The sequence below is a fragment of the Epinephelus lanceolatus genome, chromosome 4, assembly GCF_041903045.1.
Source record: "Epinephelus lanceolatus isolate andai-2023 chromosome 4, ASM4190304v1, whole genome shotgun sequence".
Classification (NCBI taxonomy): Eukaryota; Metazoa; Chordata; class Actinopteri; order Perciformes; family Serranidae; genus Epinephelus; species Epinephelus lanceolatus.
This window is the reverse complement of record NC_135737.1, coordinates 39,361,083-39,381,791: the sequence shown is the minus strand read 5'-3', so window position 1 is coordinate 39,381,791 and position 20,709 is coordinate 39,361,083. Positions and strand designations below refer to the sequence as shown.

The 20,709-nt window shown below is 38.5% G+C and overlaps 2 protein-coding genes across 8 annotated transcripts; both read right to left on the bottom strand.

The window, feature by feature from the left end:
* Positions 1-2,784: 2,784 nt before the first annotated feature.
* Positions 2,785-6,925, bottom strand: LOC117260136 (uncharacterized). 2 transcript variants are annotated; one of them, XM_033632029.2, is made up of 5 exons: positions 6,769-6,925; positions 6,380-6,491; positions 5,953-6,062; positions 5,516-5,710; positions 2,785-2,972 (listed from the first exon to the last, which is right to left on the bottom strand). In XM_033632029.2, the coding sequence occupies exons 2-5, from the start codon at positions 6,399-6,401 to the stop codon at positions 2,967-2,969; spliced, it is 333 nt and encodes a 110-aa protein (XP_033487920.1). In that variant the 5' UTR covers positions 6,402-6,491; positions 6,769-6,925; the 3' UTR covers positions 2,785-2,966. The 2 variants fall into 2 exon arrangements, with proteins under 2 accessions (XP_033487920.1, XP_033487921.1); XM_033632030.2 differs by having other exon boundaries at positions 6,886-6,904.
* Positions 6,926-9,386: 2,461 nt separating this feature from the next.
* Positions 9,387-19,456, bottom strand: LOC117260252 (uncharacterized). Of its 6 annotated transcripts, none has more exons than XM_078167287.1 (26): positions 19,298-19,456; positions 18,565-18,722; positions 17,733-17,843; positions 16,940-17,041; positions 15,412-15,502; positions 14,579-14,631; positions 14,397-14,486; positions 14,190-14,285; positions 13,934-14,062; positions 13,555-13,665; positions 13,037-13,085; positions 12,857-12,918; positions 12,720-12,774; positions 12,505-12,626; positions 12,183-12,299; positions 11,972-12,067; positions 11,782-11,880; positions 11,583-11,690; positions 11,420-11,497; positions 11,208-11,282; positions 11,028-11,090; positions 10,637-10,741; positions 10,450-10,512; positions 10,271-10,360; positions 10,142-10,186; positions 9,387-9,950 (listed from the first exon to the last, which is right to left on the bottom strand). In XM_078167287.1, exons 1-26 carry the CDS (start codon positions 19,317-19,319, stop codon positions 9,555-9,557), a joined length of 2,586 nt encoding a protein of 861 aa, XP_078023413.1. In that variant the 5' UTR covers positions 19,320-19,456; the 3' UTR covers positions 9,387-9,554. The 6 variants fall into 6 exon arrangements, with proteins under 6 accessions (XP_078023413.1, XP_078023418.1, XP_078023415.1 ...); XM_078167292.1 differs by having other exon boundaries at positions 10,450-10,485; positions 10,679-10,741; XM_078167289.1 differs by having other exon boundaries at positions 10,637-10,743; positions 11,033-11,090.
* Positions 19,457-20,709: the final 1,253 nt, after the last annotated feature.

Here is a 20,709-nt window from a genome sequence, read left to right as displayed (position 1 = left end):
CATTCACCGCAGGACTGATAATGTCAAGTGCAGGAGAATTATATGCACATTACAAACCTGCACAGTGGCAAGTCTGAGCAGGACATATTTTAAAGAGTGTATGTGATATACTGTAATATGTTTATTTCTTAACAGACTGCATTATGTTTATTACATTTTAACTTCCAGTTACAGGGTACCACGCCTACAATGAGTAATTTACAATACAGAGGAGCAATAAAATACTTAAAGGCTGGACTTTATACTTGATGTTTCCGCCCTCTAGGTTTTGGATTTGGGAGAGAGATGTTCATGTTAACTAATATTTTTAACTGTCTTAGATCATAGGATCAACATGTATGAATTCCAAAGTATCAAAAATAAACAGCAGTCATCACGCAGAGCAAACCTTAAGAGTGTTTTAATATATAAGACTGAATTACTGTCACCTCTGCATTAACGTTTAAATACTTTTTTTTCTTAATTCCTCTTTAGGTATGGAAAAAAAATTAAGCTAAAAAGAGTTTTTCACATGTCCACACGGGTTGACAGCATGCATTTGAGTTTTCAACATAAGAAATATGTACCAAGTTATATCATGAAACATTAAAAACATATTTTAATGCTGTTAGACTAATGTGTTCACATATTTTAACATGTTCATATAGCTACTGTTCCATGCAAACGTGTTGGACCCTCCTCCTGACTCCTCAGCTTCTCCCCTCTCTCTTTCTACTACGTCTCCCTCCAGTGCATTACATTCTAATAACATAAATCAATAAATTTGCAGCCAAAAGCCACTCAGATCAATCAGATTAAAGGCCAAAACACATCGGCGCCGTACGACGCGCGTCAAAACAGCCGCCCCCATTATTTTCTATTTACAAACCCACGCCGGCGGCGGCTCGACGCGCGCCGCGGCACTTTACGCTATTGTCGTATTTGCAGTGACAATATTAATTGTAGTTGAAATATAGCCAACGATACACGAGGTCCAGTTTAGTGGACAGAAAAGGGGTCGCTGCTTTTGAATTTTAAAAACCTCACCTGATACTAGAAAATTCATAAAACTCCTAACTTGTATTTAAAGAAGTTGAAATTGTCTCACTGAAATGGCAGATTTTTTTGCAGTGTTTGCACTGTTCACACGTACATGTGGTGAAGTAAATATTTCTCTCTTAAATGTGGTGGAGTATTACAGGATAGAGTAGCACAAAATGGAAACAATAAAGTACAAGTATCTCAAAATGACACTTACAGCTGCGGTACTTCAATAAATGCACTTAGTTAATTTCCACCTTAGTTGTGGCATCATTTATTAAAAGAAAAAGTTGATATACTTTAATATGCAGGACTTCATATTGTTAATATAGTGTTATTGTGGTTACCTGGGAAGAAGGGTGTGATTGTTTAGCTGCAGCTATAATTATGTGGTTTTAAATTATAAAGAAAAATGAGGACCGGTTTGCACTTCATCCATCTAACAATGACAACAAAAGGTAGAGAATGTGGAACAACTTGAGTGTTGTGACGTATGATTACCACTGTTTGGTGTTACAATACCTGAACAAGCTCTCTGGTGTCATCTGAGGGCTGATTGGCTTCACTTTTGTCATTGTTATGACTGATCTTTTTCTTGTACTTATGACGTCCAGTTAGGAACACAACTTCCAATTATCTTCATTGTCATTTTAGCTGCTGTTACTTATTAGTGCCTTGATTGTTTTTCTTTTTGTTTTATAAAATGTAAAAACAAGGAAAAACACCCATCACAATTTCCTTAAGCCAAAAAATTGCATCTTCAAATCATATGTTCATTTGATGTTTTTTTTTCTCCAGGGATGTTTTCTGTTGTTAAACACTTCAACCTAGTCTGACCCCCTCTGCAGTGGAGGAATGTAACTGCATACATATACTCACTTTATTACAAGGAAATACAGTGATATAGACGTTTTACCTTTAATACTGAAAGAACTACTTAAGTACAATTTTAAGGTACTTGTTCTTTACTTGAGTATTTCCAATTTACATTGCTTCATACCTCTATTGCACTGCATCCCAGAGGGAAACACTGTATGTTTTACTCCACTCCTTTCTGACTGTTAAATTTACTAGTGACATTGCAGATTGTGATTTTAAACACAAAACATGATGCCTTTATAGAAAAAACTAGGCAGCAGTATGTACGCCATTACCAGCTATAACATCAAAAATATGCTGATACAAGAATGCACCAATATCAACAACACAGTTTTATAATATATAACAATATAACACTGAAAAGGGTCATTCTGCATTATGGGTGCCCTTGCTTGGTACTTTGAGTTTTGTTTTTTGTTGTTTGCTGATAATTCTTCTGTAGACAAAATGTAAATGCTTTACTTTTGTGTGTAGAGTATTTTTACACTGTGGTATTTCTACTTTATCTCAAGTAAAGGATCTAAATACTTCCACCATTGGTACACTGACACCTGCTGATAGCGTCATGTCATGTCAGAGGAAACACTCTGCAGCCATTACACATTCACTGAGGACGAGCTATTTATCAACCTAAAGAGAGTACATTATGTACATTTTATTTACTTATTCTTTATCTGAGTAGAATCTGACTACAATGATGAACAACATTATCTATATTTCTGTACTCTTAAAACATAAATCTTGAAAATAAAACTGCTTTAATCTTCTACCTTGACTTCAAACTGTAATTGACCTTAAAATAGATAACACCGCCATCTAGTGGTGAAAAAAAAACACACTTTACTTGACAGATGAACTTGACGGAGACAATAAATCCTGTAGGCATTTCCTTGTCAGAACATTTACTTCAATAAATCAGCAAGCTTATTTAAACAAGAGCAGCATGTTTCTGTGACACCAATGAAAGGAAAGCAAGGAAAGGTGTCAGGCCTACTACCACACAGTCATTCTGTCAACAGACAAGATCATAAGAGATCAACAGAGCAGTCTGGTCCCTGCAGGAAGCATCAACCCTGAAATGACAAAAAGGAAAATGCTGTTACTCCAGAATGGGGTAACACTTCAGATGACAGCCCACAACTTGCAGCATAATTCTTTCTAATTTACAGTGTTATTAATCAGTGCATCACTACAGTACATACAGATATAAACAATTAAACAACATGTAAAGCTAGAGATAATTGGGCAACAATGTGGGAACTGAATCAGGATTAGCTATTCTAATATTACATGCTACATTAATTTGACCACCCTTGAGAGCTGCACACGTCACAAACATCCACCATCAATGTATGTTTGTGTAACTGAGACTTTCTTCCAGTGAGAGGAGCTGTAGAAAAGATTGTGTAGCTATTGCTTGTAGTTTGTCACTAGGTCGGCTCAGTTTTGGAGGTTGAAATTGTTTTAAGTTAGTCCTCCATTAGAAAAGACATGCTGAGTTTTAAAGTTATGCAGCTCGTAAGATCAAATCAGTTTTTCAGCCTGTGCAACAACTCTCAAGTCACGTTTTTTAAAATTATCTTTTACACCAGCAGTTCCTAAGTGGCCCAGCCACAGGGTCCAGATTTCTCCTGAGTCATTAGTTTGAGCTCCCGCAGTTTAATACATTCAGCGTCATACTTGCGTTTGACCACGTCGTTGAGCTAGTTGGCTGTGTCTGACAAGTAGCTGTCTGTCAGTCACTCCACAGCAGAAAACAGCACTTCAAACTAAAAGCACTGTGCTGGAAATTTACTGTACTTCAAAATAAAGTGTATTTTTTTTAACAAACTTGACGGGATTACGAGTCACTTGTGGTTCATTCAGAATGGGCCCGCAACCCACTAGTTGGGAACCACTGCTCTACACCTGCCTTGGCTGTTAGGTGAACACTCCTGGGTTCCTGTTCAGCTGTATTTGTCATAACAAAACTGTTTTTTCCAATTTTACTAATTATTTTAACTTGCTGTACTCCTTAACAACAATGAACAGCACCCTGTGTAAAAACAGTGTCCTTCCACATACACCTGCACCACCTAAGGCATCTGAAGTCCCCTGTAACACACACAGTATTGGCTACATGCCTACTCTGTTTGTTTCTGACAATATTCTTTCACCTATTTGTTCCAGGGTAAAAGCCCTTAGTAGTTATTTAGGAACTATATATTGCCTATCCTCATTTTGTTATCATCTGCACCCCTCCAGGTACCTGAGTGTTAAAAAAAATCTACAGTATAAATTCTTTAAGTTCCCAGATTGTTACCTCCTTTTCCCCCAAATTCACATCTTGTTCCCTTTGAGTATACGAATATAAGTATGTACTGTACTGGTGCACTATAATTACAAATAATTACTCGGAACTCTAAAGTGCTCCCCAGAAAGGATGCATGATTTATTAAAGAACATCTTTAGTGCGGCTCCTTCTGTATCTTTAGTGAATTACTGTTGCAGCAGTATGACCCATAATAATAAACACTGAGATTACATTCACTTTTGCAGGAGGAATATTTTGGAGTCTCGCTGTGCAGCACACGACAGGTATGACAGCAGTGAGTTCACTTTCACTGTGGTGATTAGCGAACAGCTTTTGCATAACTTCCTATCTGACCTATTCCTCCTCTCTCCCACCCTGGGCTTGGCTTCTCTTGCTTTAGTCATTTGCATGGGAAACATATTACTCATTAATATGACCGACATGTTGCTCTGTTTCCTCTCAGCAACAAAGTGGAAGGAATTTAGCTCAAAGGCGGTGAGATAGTTGAAGTCGCTCTGAGTTTGGCTCCAGGTTAGCAATCTAAAACTGAACCTGCAGAGCTGGAAGGTTTTCACTTGACATCAGTGTGAGCTATAAATGACAACAGCACACACCCAGAGTGGTGTGTTGAGTCACGTCTGAGTAGAACTGACTCTGCTGGTCAAGACCTGTTCAGCCAGTCTTGTTTCAAACAATGTTCGACGCACGCTGACCTTTGAAACAAGGTGTGACAGGTATGTTACCTGTTGAGCTGCATTTTAGCTTATTTTGTTGTTAAAACAGTCTTGAGAACCACAAACTACAGAAATGGGAACATTTTTACAAACTGAGCACTGAGGGGAAATAAAAATCCAGTACAATGTTCACACAGGGCTCACCCTTTTTCCCCTTTAAGGGTGGGGGGTAACCTGTGAAGGTGTGACGTGTATGTATGTGGAGGGAAGCAGCTCTCTCAGACTGCCGGCTGCAAAGAGTGATTATAATAAGCAGAATTAAGTATCTAGATAAGTTCTCAACCTCATGAGAAGGTCATGTTTGTTTTGTGGTAAAGACTGCAATAAAGTCATTGTTGTGAATAGTACCTGAACGCCTCGCCATCCTTCCTTCTGCAGAGTGGTCCAAACCGCTAGAAGCTAGTTACCAGCAAGGAACAAGCCAAGCTAAATTAATGTTATTGAGCAAGTGTGCTCCCAACTACGGTTTGGAGCCAGTTAGCTTTCACTGTGAGAGAGAGGTAACATGACCAAGCCCTGGCTCACTGGAGTATCATCAAAAATCACATCAGAAGAGATTTATACATATTAACTTCAGCATTGGGCCTACCTCATCACTGCTGCAGGATGAGCATGAGGATGAGGATGAAGATGAGCATGAGCATGAGGCTGAGCCTGATTCGTATCCTTCCTTCTTTTCCTTTTTCTTCTTGCTCTTGCTCTTGTGTTCTTTGCCGTCTCCGTCCTTTGACTTGTCCTTTTCATCAGACTCGTCCTTTTTATCAGACTTATCCTTGCTGTCTTCCTGAAAATGGCAAAAGTTTACGCTGAATAAATCATCAATTCCATCATTATTTATCAACACAGATTAGATGTATATTATGTTGAAGCAGGTTTACCAGAGAAGCAATTACTGGGCTTTGCTGTCAAAATATAACAGCTCAAATCAAACTAGGTATCAAATTCTACTTCTCAGTACCTGGAAAAGCTCTTACGCTCATCAACCATATAGGTCTGTGTCAGAATGTACATATACAAAGCTCCTACCTTATCCTTGTCCTTATCCTTGTCCTCATCCTTGTCCTTGCTCCAAGGGAAGTTAAACTCATCCTTCTGAGCATCATCCTTCTTCAGCGCATCGTCACCCCCACCTAAAGCTGCACATGTAAAACAGACAGATGGTAAACACAATCTGAGAGACAGTGGCAACCTCTTTACACAGCAGGAGCACAGCTACAAATCAAACACACGTTGCTGAGACTGTCTCTGATTACACATTTTGATTTTGTTCCTAAAGCATACACTGGATCAGTAATTAAGCTGTCAGGAGCAAAACATGCCCTAAATATCCTCTTTAAAACTCTCCTCAGTTCCAGTTACCAAGAATTTAAAAATGATGCTGAAGTAGCTCCAGACTAAACATTTACATTCAAGGTTTTCCTCCTAAATACAGTCAGAGTAAATTTTAACCTACCTTCTGACAGATCCAAAGACATCGTGACTCCCTCCTGCGCTTTCCCAAACAAGTGACCTCAGACACTGACCGGCTGCTTTCCTCACACGCTGGAAATTTGGGTTGACCGCACCTAAACCACGTGACACAAACACGTCCCCCCCAACCACCGCTGCAGCTGAGTTAATCATTCACAGAGGAGCGTCTTCAAAGTATAGAATTTTACGCACATTGCAAACGCGCAGAGTGATGCGTAATTCGTAAAACTGAAGGTTGAGTTGACTGAGGCGTTTGACTTGTTCCCAGGTGGGCAAAGCAACACAACACATTAACTATGAAGGTACCAACCATACAGCCTACAGTCTTTGGAAACAACCTGAAATGAAAGAAAAAAAATTAGGCCACCATACCTCACTTCTCTGAAGTAACAGGAGAAAACAGGGTTAGCAAACCACGGATACAGGTGTTGCCGGTTGGGGGAGGAAGGAGACAAGTGTTGCCCCCAGGTAGAACCGACGACATCCTACCTTTGTTTATTTCCTGTCATCCGAGCAGTGCCAATCACCTGCAGGGGCTGATGAACCAATGACCTCTTTGTCCCGGTACACCTGACACATGTCATCCAGATTATCACACTGATGGAATAGTATGTGTGTAAGATCTAGATTTACCAAAGAAATATTCTTCTGTGGCATTTTCCTTACGTAGAGAACAAATTAGAAGTTTCGAGTGTCAATTACAGCCAATATGTTATACACATAGCCAGCTCACTAATGGTGCAAACGATAAATTGACAAACAAATGGCAATAACTAACATTAACTATCATGTTCTGAACAGACACACCACAGACAATAACCACACAAAAAAGACATTTGCCTTATGGAACAGAAAACAGCAAACTACAAACTGCTCAGTTCAGCATGCTGGGAAATGTGGGCGTCACTGCAGTATTGACTGGAATAAAGTTTGGTCCTTAGCCTACCACAAAAGTTCATTAAAGTTTTTTTAAAAAGTTTCATTTAAATTGTCCCTTAGATTCTTGCCAGTGAAACATTTATTCAAAAAGTTGTAGTGACAAAGCTGTAAATTGCTCCGTTTGTGAATTACACCCTGAAACTTGCTCCCATTTATCCTGGTTATTTTATATATGTGCAGTGGAAAGATATCAGGCCACTAAATTTGTAGATGACAATGTTTTATTATTTATTGTAGAAATATTATATTTGGGTGCTATGATCAGGCTACTGCAATCAAGATAATAATGCATTTTTTCTTATTAATCTAATATTAGGCTACTTGTCAAATTCCATATTTCCAAATGTAAATTGACAACCAACAAAACTATTTTTTTTGTATTTATTAAGGAAGTGGGACAACACTTTCAATAAATTAATAATAAAAAAAAATAATAATTCTTCCTCACAAAACAAACAACCAAAAAGAAAGCTGTCAAAACAATAAATGTATGAACTATATTTAAAATCTTCAAGTGAACCTTTTGTCACAAGTCACTCGCATCTTTATTTCCACTTTGTTTCCACTATGTTAGATTTGTTTTACTTTTGTTGTCTTTTTCAGTTGTGGGTTGTTCTTTGTTTATTTGTTTGTTTTTCTCTATGCTTCATCTGTATGAGTCGGATTCTGTTCATATTGAATGCTAAAAGTTTGAAATAAAATCTAGTGGTGGAAAAATGCTTTTTATTTATTGGTCTACTTGTTATGTGGAAATTGGAAATCTGTCTGGTGCAACCATGTTTTCATTCCTTGTAAATGATTAATGTCATTGCACACTGTCCTCTTATGAATCAAATAAATAAAATACAACCCCACTCTCTTGTTGAGATTACATCCTGTTTTTTTAATGTATAACTTTTAGTTAATTATTTGGTAATGCTTCAGTTTCAGCCTGCAAAGTGTAATTTAGTATACAGGGTGGCAATAAAATACTTAGGCAGTGAAATATTCCCTATAAGATGCACTTAGAAATAAAAGAAATACATAGAAACAAATAAACTCACTAAAAGGCTGATTACAGTGCATATAACATCCTTACTAGTAACAGGACAGGGGAAATGGGGTAGAAGTGTTACTACTGCAGCGCTGTGGTCAGTGGTGTAAGAAGTACGTAGATGCTTTACATTAGTAAAAGTATCAATACTGCGAAATGTAAAAACAAAATAAAATATAAAATAAATAATAATAAAATAAATAAATATTAAAACATTACAAGTTGAAGTACTGCATTTAATAATTTACATAAATAAAATCAATTTTTTAAACCCATTATACAGAACAGCCCCTCTCAGTCTGCTGCCACATTTAACATTAACAAGTAAATAGCATTTTAATAAAATAATCTGCAGTGTTTGCACTATGCAAAATGTTAATCTCCAAAGTAACTCAAGCAAGAAGACACATTTAATGGAGGAAAAAGTACAATATCACTCTCTGAAATGTGGTGCAGTGGAAGTTTAAAGTAGCAGATTAGGGAAACACTTAAGTTAACAAGCACCAAGCACTAATATTCAACAAGTGCAGTACTTCAGTAAATTTACTCATACTTTCCACCACTGGTTGTGATATCCAACAATGAAAAACCAATGTTACAGAACCTAGAACAGCTTATATGTCATGCCATTACTGGTGGGTGTTACTTTAAAGTGATAGTACACAGCTAATGACTCAAAGTATTGAAAATGTGTGAGAAAAGCCCTTATTAAAGTGTGCAGGCTGTCAAATAAACCTTGTTCGCCCCATTTACACTGAAGTACAGTGTTTCCAGTTAGTATTTCCCTGGTATAAATATTTACCCTGTCCTTTGCAGACTGTAATCTTTTAGTATAACATCTGATAGAGGCTTGGTTCTCATTTCCCTTTTCATTTACATGCCCCAGCCCAATATGTCTGCATCCAAAGCAACCAAACAGCTAACATGACCTTTATGTTAATTCTTGCTCTGTACCCAAAGAACGTGAGATGTAGGAGCACCTGAAGGCAGCATAAGAAGTAGACACAAAACACACAAATAAAATCATATTGTTTTATTCTGCAAAACGATTCTGGAAGGATTCTGAATTATTCTCTATGATTGTGAACCAACACCTCATCATCCCATTCAACATCAACCAGTGTCATGTAAGTCACGCATTTAAAAAAAACAAAACGTAACATCTAGTTTGGTCTGTGACATCTCATCATTGGTAAGGCTTGGGGCCTTTCAGTAGGTCACTAGCACTCAGGTGGCTAGTGGTACGGGCCCCTACGTCTCCATACCTCCTTGGGCTCCCCATCAGAGACTCCATGGGGCTGGGAGGTCTGCGGATGGTGACCCTGTCGCCCATGCTCAGTGAAGTGCTGGAGACAGAAGGCTTGGAGAAAGCTGAAGGATTCAGAGGATCTGTACTCACTGTCGGCTTGGATGGGAGTGACACGTAGGAGATGACAGTAGGACCGACAGTAGGACCGGCAGTAGGACCGGCAGAAGCACCACTGTGCTTAAAGCTGCTGCCACTGGGAGCTGATAGGGTGCTGCCACCTGAGCCTGAAACTTCTGTTTTTGGCTTAGTGCTTTGCTCAGCATCAAGGGTGTCCTGGGATGAAACCAGCACCACATTATAAAGGGTAATGTAAATGGAAAATCAGGCTTAACGTACAAATGGTGAATAGACTATGAGGAAAGATTATGGTGACAGTTTTAATAGCTGAAGGAAAAACCAGCTGACTTCCAGCTCACAATCAGCCATAATATTTTTTACATGGTTCATAATAAAAGCAAACTTACAATCTTTTTCTTCTTGTCAGTGTCACTTCCATCTGTGCCCGAACTCTGAAGGCCAAGCAGGAAAAAAAAATCATTTCATCTGCACATTAGACAAAATCTGATGATATTTCTAACCCATGAATACTTTACCTTTTTCTTCTTCTTGTCCTTGTCCTTTTTATTTTCCTTGTCGCTGCCACTGCAGCTACCAGATGAACTTGATGAACTGGAGCTTGAGTCCTGCGCAAATAAAAAAGCATTGAACACTCTATTTATCTTTTATAAAACAGCTAAATGAGCTGAAATGTGTTTATTACACGCTACATTACCTTCTTTTTGTCCTTCTTCTTTTTCTTCTTCTTGTCGTCATCACTGCTAGAAGAATCTGAGTCCTGGATGCATGTCAATAGGTTATTGTGTTATTTATTTTTATTTTATTTCATTTCCCATCTTAATATACAAATATATCAAGCAGGAGGCTGCACTGACCAACACAACACAATCACATCGCTTTACCTTCTTCTTGTCTTTCTTTTTCTTCTTCTTTTTATCCTTTTTCTTCTTCTTTTTCTTCTTATCATCATCACTAGAAGAATGGCTGGAGGAGTCAGAAGAAGAATCCTGGACAGAAAAAGAAACGATGATAACACACATGACATTTCATACGTAGGGTGGTAATGACACTGCGGTGATGTTTCCGTCTGTTTTGAGTTTGAACAAGCAGAAAGTGTTGGGTCATGACATCATAACACCACCGCGCACACGCTGACGTGGTTATCTTTCTCCCCCTGACCAAAGATCATCAATAATGTGTTTTTTTTCTTAAGGAAATGTCACATATAAAGAGTTGCCATCATGTAATCAACCAAAAACCTAGAATGTAAAACAAAGGATGACACGTTCTTACCTTCTTCTTCTTCTTATCCTTCTTCTTCTTCTTTTTCTTATCTTTCTTTTTCTTCTTCTTCTTCTACAGTAGAAAAGAAAGACACGTCCTCATGAATAACTGTGCTGCTGTTTATCTCTTTTAACTTTGTAAACTCTGGAACAGATGAATAATTCACTGTGTGTATGTGTGTCATCTCACCTTGTCATCATCACTATCAGAAGAAGAGGAGGATGAGGAGGAGGAAGAAGAGCTATCATCAGAAGAGCTGTCCTTCTAGAAAAAGATATCAGTCACAGAAATGTATCTTTAATACTCATTCATGAGACTGTTCATGAGCATCAGGAGTGTGACATTAATCTGTTAATAACCAAGAACAACGAACATGAAAACATTTTATGCACATGCTTTACCTTCTTCTTCTTCTTTTTCTTTTTCTTCTTCTTATCCTCTTCACTATCAGAGGATGAAGAAGAGGAAGAGCTTGAATCCTGTCAAGACAGAGAAAGGTGAGGATGATAACAACCAGCACAAGTGCAAAAAAATGTAATATATAGAAGTGTTGTAGGCATGAACCTTATCCTTCTTCTTTTTCTTCTTCTTATCTTTCTTTTTCTTCTTCTTCTTCTTCTTCTTGTCATCATCACTATCAGACGATGAAGAAGAGGATGAAGAGCTGGAATCCTGTAAAGAGACAGAGAAATGCGAGGGTGATATAATAACAACCAGCACAAGTGTAAAAAATGTAATTTACAGAAGTGTTGTAGACACAAACCTTATCCTTCTTCTTCTTTGTCTTCTTCTTTTTCTTCTTTTTCTTCTTCTTGTCATCATCACTATCAGATGATGAAGAAGAGGATGAAGAGCTGGAATCCTGTAAAGACAAGGAGAAAGGCGAGGATGATATAAAAACAGCCAGCACAAGTACAAAAAATGTGATATAAAGAAGTGTCGTGGACACGAACCTCATCCTTCTTCTTCTTCTTCTTCTTCTTCTTCTTCTTCTTCTTATCATCTTCACTATCAGAAGATGAAGATGAGGAGGAGGAAGAGCTGGAATCCTGTAAAGATGCACAGAAAGGTAAGGATGATTTAATAACATTAAACAGCACAGATACGGAAAATGAAATACACATTAGTGTTGTAGACACAAATCGTGTCCTTGTTCTACTTCACCTTCTTCTTCTTCTTCTTCTTCTTCTTCTTTTTCTTCTTCTTCTTCTTTTTCTTATCATCATCTTCGCTGTCTGAGGAGGAGCTATCAGATGAAGAAGAGGAGGAGCTGCAGGAGTCCTGTGGATCAAATCATATGCAAATATTAAAACAAACATTATAATTGCATCAGAAGAACACACTCGTTTTCACACTTATGGACAATTTGAAGTTTTCAGTTCACCCAGTCTGCACGCAGAAACACTTCTGTATCTGTTCAATTAAATTAAAATAAAAAACAGAAAAATCGGCATATATGAACGCATTTTTCACATTGCAGAATCACCTTCTTCTTCTTCTTCTTCAACTTCTTCTTCTTCTTCTTATCCTTCTCGTCCTCTCCTTCTCCCTCATCATCACTCAAGTGGCCTTCCTCCATACCATCAGGGAATGCCTTTGCTCCCCCTGCTGGACAGGAAGCATCATTACAACCAAACACTTTCTCCAAGCCTCCAACCGATGCTTGACTTGTTTGCGAGCCTGAGCAGCACACACACGTACCTGCCAATGAAGAGGACACTTTGTCTTCTTCTGTTGCTTTCAGCTCTTTCTTGACCTGTCATGACAAAAGAAAGCAATGATTTGCAGTGCATTTGTGCATATAGTATGTGTGGCATGCACTCATGTGAGTGTTTCACCTTGTCAGCAGCTGCATCTGTGTTTTTATCTCCATCTGCACATGGTCCTGCAGTCTCACCATCTGCAGAAGAGTTCAGCAACACTACATCAATCTTGTGAACAGGTTTGGTTGCAATGACCATTGGGATTTCTATTAGTTATTTTGTTTTCTTCAATCACTAAAAAGTGGAAACACTCACCAGCTGCTGAAAGAGCCTCAGCACTGCAGGATTCACTCTGCTCTTCATCCTGTGGAAAAGCACAAACACAGTTATACTACCTGTCTGTACTGCACCTTGTGTTTCCCCAACAAATCTACACACTGTTCTGTAGATACGTAAATGTGTACAGTAGCATACACTGGTTCACAGATCATAAACAGATCCACAAATCCACTCATTGTCTCTGCAGTGGAATACAACATGAAGTGAGGTGTTGAGGCACTGCGGTTAGTAACTGCTATGCATCTTCTCATACCATTCCCTTACAGGCCCTGACAGGTACAGGCACTACTGCTCATTTCTTCAGAAGGTGTGTGCACTGTGGGGGAATCTTTATTACAACATGAGCACACACTAGTCTACAGTTTTGCATTAAGAAGTGGAGATACTGTTCGTACTCTATGCATAATGTAAGAATGTATGCAAAAAACAAAACGTGGAAAATGTGACATTTCTACAACGAATGAAATGCACTGATGAGCAGCTTTGCCTCTGACCTTTTTCTTATCCTTCTTCTTCTTCTTTTTCTTGTCCTTCTTCTTCTTTTTCTTCTTGTCTTTATCACTGTCAGAAGATGAAGACGAGGATGAAGATAAAGAGCTGGAATCCTGTGCAAATAGAACAAAAAACACATTTTAATCTCTATAGATAATCAGTTTGCCATTCATGCAATGTGTGAAACATTGTTATTTATTCAGCAACATGAGTCATGTATTACACAATTTTGTCACTGTCAAGAAAACACACACGATTGCGTGATAAATTATAAATGTATCACTGTACTTAATTTACACAGTAAATAATGGTGGCACTTCAAATGCGATGACACAAGAGACTCTTTTCAGCAGAAAAGAAAAAACGTCCGTGTCGTTTTACCTTTTTCTTGTCCTTCTTCTTCTTCTTCTTCTTCTTCTTGTCCTTTTTCTTTTTCTTCTTCTTGTCATCATCACTGTCACTGTCCGAGGAAGATGATGAAGAGCTGTCTGAGGAAGAGGAGCTGGAGTCCTTTAGAGGAAGAGCAAAACAATTAGCACATCCGTTTTGATCATCTGATTTACAAAGAGGTCGAACAGACAGTTAACACACAGTATATTCCCAATATTGCAACAGTTTAGTATCAAATGAATCATACCTTCTTCTTTTTCTTCTTCTTCTTCTTCTTCTTCTTCTTCTTTTTTTCATCCTCACTGTCAGAGGATGAACTGTCAGATGAGGAAGAGGATGAATCCTGGAACAGAGGAAGTACCATAGATATTCAGTAACATAAAGGTTAAAGGCATAATTCACCTACTAATGTTTCATTGTTTTCATTACTTGAAAATTGGAAATTCACACATACCTTCTTCTTCTTTTTCTTTTTCTTCTTCTTCTTGTCCTTCTTCTTTTTATCTTTCTTCTTGTCATTCTCCTCATCTGATGAGTCATATTCCTGAAGCAAAAAAAGGACAGACATTCTGTAATGGCACGTTTAACAGCAAACACCATGTTTTAAAATGAAAGCTTGTTTGATTCCTCCCTCACCATGCTCATCTTCAGACCTTCGTCTGGCTGCAGTTCCATCTCGCCATCGGGACCTGTACGCATTAAAGACATCAAAATGTAAAGCATGTCTTAATGTTTGAAAACTAAAAAACAGTCGTGTGACATTTCTGTAATCAAATAGTTGATGCAGATCACATATCATCACTGCTGCAGAGTAAAAAGGGAATTTAAGACAATCGCACAGTTGTGATGTGATCCTGCCAACTTTATTTGCAAAAACAGGAACTGATCAGAATGTGCGTGTCAAAGTCTGACTGACAACCAAACTGGTGTCTTAATCTCTATTGTGTCACTGTGAACTAAAACTGTTATTCCATTATGACCAAAATATGTCCCAGGGTGGTTTGGGGGACAGCGCTATGACTGGACGCTCTGAACAAGCTGGAAGTTTGAACTCAATTCTAGTGAAGGCACCCTGAAGCAAGACATCATCTACCTGCATGCTCAAGAAGCTTAACCTCTACACTACAATGTCAAAGCTACAGTATAGAATAAGCTTCTGCATCTCTTTGTGAAGAACAAATGTATCACAAACAACAGACACACATTTGCGTCAAAAAATATAATATCAGAGTAATCTACGGAGAGGTAAGAAAATAATATTTAAGATAAAATAGTAGCAGACAAGATCAAATGAACTTATTGCAAAGAACATTAGAAATGCGTTTTCACATTTTTGGAATACAAGCGTGCATGCGAACAATATGCACAGAGCCTTAAATGCGCTGCCCTCATGAGACATGATATGTAAAACCATTTAAAAGCAATAACCAGTTTCACAACGCAAATGAGAAATGCTGTGCCCCACTCACCAAGTATGGTAACACTGTCATGTATGTACTCTTTCTTCTTGTCCTTGTCCTTCTCCTTCTCCTTTTTCTTCTTCTTCTTCTTCTTGTCATCCTGCAAGAGCATTTTGATTTTTTTCAAAATCACCTTTTGTTGTAATGTTTTTTAGATTTCTTAAAACTTCTGCTGAATGTGAGCTCCTGTATGAGGCTTGTCTGCAAGGTGAGTGTTGCACTTGCAAATATGTATATAAAGATAAAGCCACCAGAATCAGGGTTGGGTGTCACCTGCTAGTTATATATTAAGAATTCTCTGCCGTCAATACAGATAGATAAGAAACATCCACACCTACTGTACACATGTAGCCAAAACAAACACATGAATGATAAAATGCACCGATTGTACATATTATGGCTATCATTGCACACAGACTGGATGCATTAACGTAGTACTACTGCTGAGTTAGCATACATGTAAGCCTGCACACACACCCACACATCTATGATGCTTGGGATGTTTACATCTCCAGCAGAGATACATAGTTCACATATGACTGTAGTGTCACAACTTGTTGCAGTAGATACAGAAGGTGTTTCACAAATTGTCGACGGGTGTGTTCCTCTCCTGTCAGATACCGCCTGCTATCAGATCCAGGACATTAGAGCCTCCACCCACAGCCCAGGGTGAAATGCATTCCATTGCTGTGTACTCTTGCTTTTCTGTTGCTCTGCTGCTCTGGTTTTAGTTCTGTGATGCTTTTAACCGGTCAGTCCGACCAGTAGTGTGAATGTTAATTCAGTTTCTGTCTCTTGTTTTTCAAAAGCTTGCATGAGCTGGGCTACTTCTTTTCCTGAGTCTCCTGATCTTCCACCCACGCCCTTAGAACACGATGGCCTGAGCAAGACATCACACCATCATGTGTTTGCAGTCACTTGAAGAAAAATGTTACTAAACTAGACAAAAAGGGAAAATACCTCATTGGGTAATCTTGGGTTTGAGTTATTTCAAAAGCTGAAACTGTTGACAAATCAGGCCTGGGGAAGCTTGATGTGTTGATGCGCTGATTTTCAGATTTCTAAATACAGTCAATTTGACAGCCATTCCACCCCAAACATCCTCTTGATAAACTCTATTGTAAGCTTTGACAACATCCTCACCTGAGGCAGTGGCATAGTTAGAAGAGACTATCAATCCCTTGTGAGCTGATGTGAAATTGTTTGTGCTCATGGCCAAGGACTTAATTTAGCAGTGCTGCAGGAAGGATTTACATAAACAAAACTGCACTGTTAAACCATCACTTCTGCAGTCTCTTTAACACCTCTAAAGGAAATATGTTCTACTGAAAGAACACTGGGAGCTGTGCATTAAGCACCTTGCACCTTGCAAATCAATGCAAACAAAACATTTCCCTCGTCATGAGCGAGTCTCAAGCAGAGCTCTGATGACAGCAACCAGTGTGTGACATGTTAGAGCAAGACAGCAGCTGCATGTAAGCAATATTTACTCTGTATACCTGTGTGATTCTTGAGCAGCACCTAAACCACAACTTACCTCACTGTCACTCTCTGAGGAGCTACTGGAGGAAGAAGAGGAGGATGAGGAGGAAGAAGAGGAAGAGGAGGATGAAGATGATGATGAGGATGAACTGGAATCCTGTCGGGAAAGAAGCAGAGAAGTTATTGCTCAACTCTGTGTGCACACTGAACAGGTTTATTTATACCTCCCTTTGTTGGTGAAAGTGATAAATGAGAGTCTAAATGAATGAGTCACTACAAACACACCGGAGCGCAGCTTTGTCACAGCCTCTGAGAGAAGGCGGCAAAGCTGGCAGCAGAAGGGAGGGGCTCTTCAAGCACTCAGCAACACACAAAAGAAATTGCACAAGCATTTCACCAAAAAGGAACACACACACACACACACACACACACACACACACACACACACACACACACACACACACACACACACACACACACCCATTCCAGCTATGCCGTGAGCAAACCAATGCAAAAGTGACAGCTGATCTGCATCATGAACAAATTAATTCCAACCCTGGTTCTCTCCTGTTTGACTGGCTGTTGTTAGGCACAGCCCACTTCTTTATGCCTCACGTGTGTAGCTTCCAGCCAAGGCAACACCCTCAAGAAGCCACAGGAGCGACTGGTTGTTGTGTAGTGACATGATTTTGTTTTATTGGACATGAACAATTCCCAATAGAGTCTGTCCAACTATTACCAATGGTACTTTACGAACAGTTTCCAAAAGAATATCCAAGAATGGCAAAGGCATTTAATAGTGAATAAAGCTTAGTTAGTGGTGAAGATAAGCTTTTTGAGGCACACACCTTCTTCTTCTTTTTCTTCTTCAGCTCCTTCTTCTTCTTTTTGTCTTTTTTGCCGAGACCCTCATCCTCGCTGTCCGAGGAGGACAGAGAGCTGTCAAATGAGTACAGCTCCTGGTGACAGACAAAAAGAGAAGGCAGAGATCATCTACCGTGCCCTCAGCAGTCTTTAGAGTTCAGACTAGTGGATAACAACACATAAACAGAGCTGACAAACAATGCAATTAAACATTTAGCAGCTGTAGGTGCATTTTATATGTATCATTTTTTATTTATTATTTTTCTTAATTTAAAAATAATCAATAAAAGAGACATAAAGTGTTGCCAAAGCATCATTACAATTTAAGACAGTGAGTTACAAAATCATAGATATACATTTAAAGAAAAAATAAACTCATTAAGTGAAGGAGTAAGTAAAAAAGGCAGACTGTGATCTGTGTTGTTGTGTTGGCTGTCTCTTAAGCTGTGACATGCACTGGCATATCTTGCTGCATCTGACTCTATTTTCTCCAAGAAAATGATGCATTTTAGTCTGGTCAGAGAGTGAATTAAAATCTTGGAGTTTACATTTAATTTTTGTAAAGCACTTTGTTCTGATGTCTTCATATGTGCTATACTGTAGCAGGAGATGTAGCTCTGTCTCCACCTGTCTCTGAGGACAAAGCTGACACAGTCTGTCCTCTCTAGGAGCCAGGTCTGCCAGTCTCTATGGCCAGGCTGTGTAATCACCGTGCCTGTGCATAGTCACTGTCTTTATTGAATTAAATTGTAATGCATACATGCACCTTTTATTCAAATGATTGTTCTGTGCTTTCCAAATGCCTCTCTTGCTCACCTGTCCATCTCCTGCTCCTAAAGGTTGTCCGGGTTGACCCTTGGTTCCCTCTACCTTGCCCATGTCTGCAGGCTCTGCCACCTCAGTAAGAGGCTGCAAACCACCGGGATGGACGGTCGCTGGCTGCTGTACACCTGCAGCGCCCGCTCCACCAGGAGCTACACAGTTACAGAAAGACAGGATTAGAGACAGACACCAGTTACTCTCATTTCTCTTTTATTTCTATTCAGAATCATAAAACAATCAGCTGATGAGCTGACAGTATGTACAAACATTATGGAGGATCAATTGCTGTAGCAACCTATTTTGACTATCCTGCTGCACTTCCTTATTGTCCCACTTCCTTAAATGGACAGCTGGGTTAAAATATAGAGGATAAAAAAATCAAACATTGTGCTAAATCAGTGAAACTGTGCCTGCAGGTTGATTACTATCGGTACCCTTTGCCATAAACCAACAAACTGCTTTTTACAACATTTCAGAAAGGTACCACACCCTCAACAGTAAAAGGAAACAAGACAAAGTCTTTGTTTTGTGTCAACAGGCTACACTGGTCATAGAAACACTTCTATAAAACAGAAAATAAATGGATCTATTTCTTTCTTCCTGAAAATATTGTTGTCTGTTGAGTCAAATAAAGAGACCATATCTAAAATATCATTAAGCTCACACTCATCAAACTTGAAAAACTCAGCAGAGGGATAAACATATCATGATCAAAAAGGCAACAAACCTTTGGAGAGGGTGGACTCCATTTAGGTCCAGACTTCTCCTCTGTCCAGGGACCCACGTCTCCTCTGACAGACCCACCTGTGCACTTTTATAAAAAGGTGTGTGTTTGTGTGTGTGGAGCTTAAGTGTTCAAAGGGTGGAGAAACAGGAGAGGTGTCAAGAGATCCAAATGTAAAGACTTCCCTTCACACATTTCAAAATAAAACCCACTTTGAAAGAAAAAAACAATGTCCCTACCATGTATTTAATGTGCCAATTGGGTCATTTTAACCAATAATGTCTGTTCTTTGTGACAAAACAGGTGAGAGATTCTACGCATTTGTTTTATAGACTGTTTTTATACAGTCTGCTTTTATTTTGAAAGCAACAACGTTTTACAGCCAGTATTATTGTGGCTGTTATATCTGACTTGTGTGCCTTGCGTAGCTGGAATGGCTGGTTTATCTTGCCAACAGGTAATGCCTGTTTCAGTGGCGTCACTACCAGTAGTGACAGGACAGCCGACCTGCAATGTCTGCATGGTTACAGAGTCCAGAGGGTAAAGTTTTGTTATGCTTAACAGGTCGATACCAATTGCGAAAATAAAAAAAAAATAATAAAAAAAATAGCACACACTAATTTGCAAAACATAATATATATATATATATATATATATATATATATATATATATATATATATATATATATATATATATAATATAATATAATATAATATAATATAAATATATAATATAATATAAAAATAAACTTGGTTTATTTTAGCAGCTCAGAAGCATAAAGCTTGCAGAGAAGACTCCTGCTATCTAACATGCAAAAATAATGATTTTAATGCTGCAAGGTTTCAAGCCATCTTAAGTAGGAGTGGCTGTGAGTTTGCAATAAGTCACAATACCCATGTGCAGTGAAAAGGCCAAATACCCAACACCAATTAGTTGACAATTAACATTATACATAGAAAAACAGGAATAGAGAAGTAAAATTGAAAACTGCTTGCTGACAATCTTAAAGATACCCCAAAAAGTTTACATTAGCTAGGTACGGGCTTGAGAATAAACGCATTAGTCCTTATAGTTAACTTCTCTAAAAACATACATATCCAAATCTTGAAGGTACATTAAAAAATTAACCTATAGGGGTATGTTTACATCAAGAATAAGCATCAATACACAAAGAGGAATCTTGATAATAAATGCATCAAGGCCTCCACAATGTCACAGAGCAAAAATTACATTAAAATAAACAAGATTGTATCCTATAAACTAGGCTAAGTGGGTACTTATAAAAAAAAAAATTCTAATTGCAGTTCATGAATGCAGGTGTCATTTGTGGGTGAACCTACTATAGCATAGAAAAGAGTCAATCCCAATGACACATTAAAAAAAAAAAAAACAATATAAATGAAGGCCATAAAGG